Raw genomic sequence first — 4,640 nt, forward strand, 5'->3', positions numbered from 1 at the left:
GTTCTCTTTAAGTACTTGAGTATATGTTTCACTGTAGTCTAGTGTTCTACTCCAGGATCTGATTGGTATTGGCTTATTACTCCCACTGCATGGCAGATATTTGGCCTGGTACATAGCATAGCATACATGAGACTACCAACAATCAAAGCATAAGGTTTCTTACTCATGAGTTCTTTCTCTTCAGGAGTTTTTGGTGATTACTCCTTGGAAAGATGAATTCCATGTCTAAAGGTTAGAAGTCCCCTTTTAGAATTTTCCATGCCAAACCTGGTCACTATTTTGTCAATGTAGGAAGCTTGGGATAGAGCCAACACCTTATTCTTCCTGTCTCGTAGAAGTTTGATTCATAGAATATAGTTAACTTCACCCAAATCCTTCATATCAAATTGCGCTTTCAAGTAACCCTTTATGTCTAACAACACTTTCACACTGTTTCCAATTAACAGAATATCATCTACGTAAAGAACCAGAAAAACTACCACTATACCATGAATCTTTTTATACACACATGGTTCATCAGGGCTTTTCTCAAAACCGTATGATTTGATAACTTGATCAAACTTGAAGTTCCATGATCTGGATGCTTGCTTAAGTCCATAAATTGACCTATGCAACTTGAAAACCATGTGTTATTGACCTTTTGTTATGAATCCTTCCGGTTGTTGCATATAAATGTCCTCTTCCAATTCCCCATTGAGAAAGCTGTTTTGACATCCATTTGCCAGATTTCATAATCAAGAGCTGCTGCTACAGCTAAGAGATTCCGGACAGATTTAAGCATGGCTACTGGCGGAAAGGTTTCGTCATAATCTATGCTCTCTTTCTGGGTATAACCTTTTGCCACTAATCTAGCTTTAAAGGTTTCAACCTTACCATTTGGTCCTCTCTTTTCTTTGTAGATTCATTTACACCCAATTGGTTTTACCCCTTTAAATGTTCATACAAGAGACCAGACTGAGTTAGAATCCATAGATTCCATCTCACGGTCCATGGACTTTCTCCACTCTTGCACATCAACATCCTCCAATACCTTTTTGTATGTGGTAGGATCATTATCAGGATTATCTAGAACAACTTGATAAGTCTCTCTTAACAAGGCATGCGTTGCAGGTTTACGTATCATTCTCCCACTCTGAGTTTGTTGCACTGGTTGTTGTACATGAGGATCCATGTTTTGTGGTTCAAGTGGATTACCAATCTCTTCATTATATTCTTGTTCTTGAGTTTCTTGAATTTGTTCCTGAGCTGTTTCCTGTGTTTGTTCACCTTTAGGTACATTTTGTACATTTTCCCCTCTTTGAACATCATCAGGAAATAGAGGTGGAAAACTAGGAGTTTTTTGTGGATCTCGAACTGAGTCAAGCTCCTCAAGAACCACTTTACTCTTATTTTCCTTTGGATTATAAAATATTCCACCTCTCGTTCCCTTAGGGTGGCTAATAAACATACATATTTCTGTACGAGATTCCAATTTTTGAGATTTCTGTGTTAAGACATGTGCTGAGGCACCCCAAATCCGAATATAGTTTAAACTGGGTTTGTGCCCTTTCCATAATTCTGTGGGTGTCTTTGAAACAGATTTAGATGAAACCAAGTTTAGTATGTATACAGCTGTTTCTAAGGCATATCCCCAGAACGATTAAGGTAATAATGAATAACTAAGCATTAACCTCACCATATCTAAAAGGGTTCTATTTCTCCTTTCAGAGACTCCATTTTCTTGGGGCGTTCCTGAAGATGATAATTGAGAAACTATCCCTTTTTTAGCCAAGTAAGACTTGAACTGTTTAGACAAGTATTCACTACCTCGTTCAGACCAAAGCTGCTTGATATGGACACCTAATTGCTTTTCTGCCTCAGCCTTATACTCTTGAAATTTATCAAAAGCTTCAGACTTATGGTGCATTAGGTAAACATAGCCATATCATGAGTAGTCATCAGTAAATGTGATGAAATACTCATACCCGCCTCTGGCTTGAACGCTCATTGGTCCACATACATCAGTATGTACCAATTTTAACTGTATGGTGGCACGATTTCCTTTGGCCTTGAAAGGCCTCTTTGTCATTTTACCTTCTAAACATGATTCACATACTGGTATGGGTTCAAAGATCAAGGAATTTAAAATTTCACTTTTAACCAAACCATGAATTCTGCTAGAATTAATATGACCCAATTGCAAATGTCATAAATAGGTTTTATTTGAAACCTTCCTTTTCTTATATAAGGGAAGTTGCTCATTATCAGTATTTTCAATGGCATTTATACTATAAGACAAAGGAGTTAAAAAATATAGACCATTCATCAATAATCCATAACAAATAAAAGTATTATTACTCTTTTTATTGAAACTGAGGAATTAAACTGTACCATTAAACCATGTTCAACTAAACAACTAACAGAAATCAAATTCCTCTTAAAATCTCGAAAAAATAAACAATCTGATAAACATAAAGTTTTATTATTAAAACATAACTCAACTAGTCCTACTGCCATTACGAAGACATATTCCCCATTTCCCAACTTCAAACTTCTTTGTCCCTTACTGATTGAGCTACTTTGTTTGAACCACTGCAAAGAGTAACAAACATGGTTAGTGGCTCCTAAATCAATGATCCATTTATCATTGTAATTCTCCATTAAACAAGCCTCAACATCATTTAGACTACCCATACCTGATTTAGGGCAATCCTTCTTCTAGTGACTTTTCTGTCCGCACTTAAAGCACTTGCCTTTCGGCTTCTTCATTGTAGCTGATTTGGTAGTTGGACCTGTTCCCTTTTGCTTCTCGTTCTTCTTTCCACCGTTAGGTTTCCCTTTAGGTTTTGAGGAACTTTCAGCATGATAGGCACTTCCTTGCTTCCCGAGAGACCTTTTGCACTCGCAAGCTTGTGCATCAGTTCAACAGGAGTAAGATTTAGTTTGTTCATATTATAGTTCATTTTGAACTGACTAAATCTATCCGGTAAAGATTCCAAGATCATGTCTATCTTCATCTCTTGTTTTATCTTAGCCCCCATCACTTCCGTAGTACTGATATGCGCCACCATCATCTTTAAAAAATGGTCCCGCACACTTCCTCCAGTCATACGAGTGTTCATAAGTGCCCATATAGCTGCTTGTCTAGCAGTACTGTTACTTTTAGCAAACATCCCATCTAGAGTCTGAATTATTTCTAATACATACTCCAAATTATCAAGTTCCTTATGCAGATGTTCTGCAATGCTGGCTAGAATATAATAGCGAGCTATTGTATTCACCCGTTGCCAATCTGCAATTGCTCTTAGTTTCCTCGGAAGCATTAGCAGCGGGCTCCTAAGGTTTCAAAGTTGTTGTAATGAATTTTATTCTCTCAAAATCAAGGAAAATGTAGAGATTGGTTTTCCATAGGTCGTAGTCATTTCCATGCAATGGTTTTTGATTCAAAATTATAGCAAGAGGATTAAAAGATGCCATTTTCTGAAAATTAAAATGCACACATATTAACACGTAATCAATACAACAAACATGCAAATATGTAGATCCCTTAAACTGCTTTTTATTAATGTTTATTGAAATAATAATTTAATTTCCATTACAAATACTTATGTTGGGCAAGACATTTATAATAAATTAAAGGGATATTGGCAGCTATGCACCTCGAAGTTTATCGGGGTTGATACATTACACCCTAAACTTTTTTTCCTAACATTATGCACCCTAAACTTCATTTTTCCTTGCACTGTTTGTTTTTCTGTTAAAAATGATTAACGGAATGACTATATGCTGCGCACGTGATCATCAAGCGAGGGTAGATCAGGTCATTTTACTATCCTCATCCCGTGCCTCTCGTGTGTGTGGTTAAGGATCAGAAACCAATCTTCTCAGATAGGGATTTTACTATTCTAATTTTTTCCCTATTAACCAAAGTGCATGAATTTCCTTCTTCACCAACAACAAAGTGAAACTCAAAGGTAAAAGGAAACTCTTTTTACTTAGCATTCAAAGTTTAAAGTTTTGCTTGACTTTATTGATGTTTTGTTTATTTTGGTTTTATGTGTAGAGCTATGGCAACTTCTATAATGGGTGCTGATGATTTGCACAAGTTCGGAAAATCTTGCCTTGAAAGGAATGATTTTTCGATGAATGGTAGTGCTGGAATGGTGAATCCAGCTTCTAGGCAAATTTATTTGACTTTCGCAGCTGACAGCACCTTCTGAGAGGAAGATGTTTCAAATTATTTCAGGTTCTATTATCTTAAAATAGATTTGTGGGTTCTTTTCTCTATTTTGCTTCAATGGATTATTATTCAATATGCTGATTTTTTATTTTATTTTTTTCAATTGAAGCATTTATGGACCAGTTCAAGATGTGAGAATCCCATACCAGCATAAGAGAGTGTTTCGATTTGTGACTTTTGTCTACACAGAAGCTGTGAAGCTTATCTTGGCTAAAGGAAACCCTCATTTCATTTATGATGCTAGAGTTCTCATTAAGCCTTACAAAGAGAAAGGAAAAGTCTAGGACAAATATGGGTAGATTCTAAAATCTTTTGATTTTTTTTTCTCTTTTATGTTGTTAGCAAAATAGTAAACTTTTTTGTTGCAAAAGCTAATTTCTTTTTTCTTTTCTTTTTTTTGTTTTGTTTTTTCTCTTATGAT

The 4,640-nt window shown here is 35.8% G+C and overlaps 1 protein-coding gene across 1 annotated transcript; it reads right to left on the reverse strand.

Moving 5' to 3' along the window:
* Positions 1-2,744: 2,744 nt before the first annotated feature.
* Positions 2,745-3,302, reverse strand: LOC125421568 (uncharacterized). The gene has a single exon (XM_048470781.2). It carries the CDS (start codon positions 3,300-3,302, stop codon positions 2,745-2,747), a length of 558 nt encoding a protein of 185 aa, XP_048326738.1.
* Positions 3,303-4,640: the final 1,338 nt, after the last annotated feature.

The sequence above is a fragment of the Ziziphus jujuba genome, chromosome 8 (assembly GCF_031755915.1).
Source record: "Ziziphus jujuba cultivar Dongzao chromosome 8, ASM3175591v1".
Classification (NCBI taxonomy): domain Eukaryota; kingdom Viridiplantae; phylum Streptophyta; class Magnoliopsida; order Rosales; family Rhamnaceae; genus Ziziphus; species Ziziphus jujuba.

Bases quoted from the DNA above. Each gene is read 5' to 3' on its own strand.
- LOC125421568 (XM_048470781.2), bottom strand. From the start codon at position 3,302: ATGCTTCCGAGGAAACTAAGAGCAATTGCAGATTGGCAACGGGTGAAT.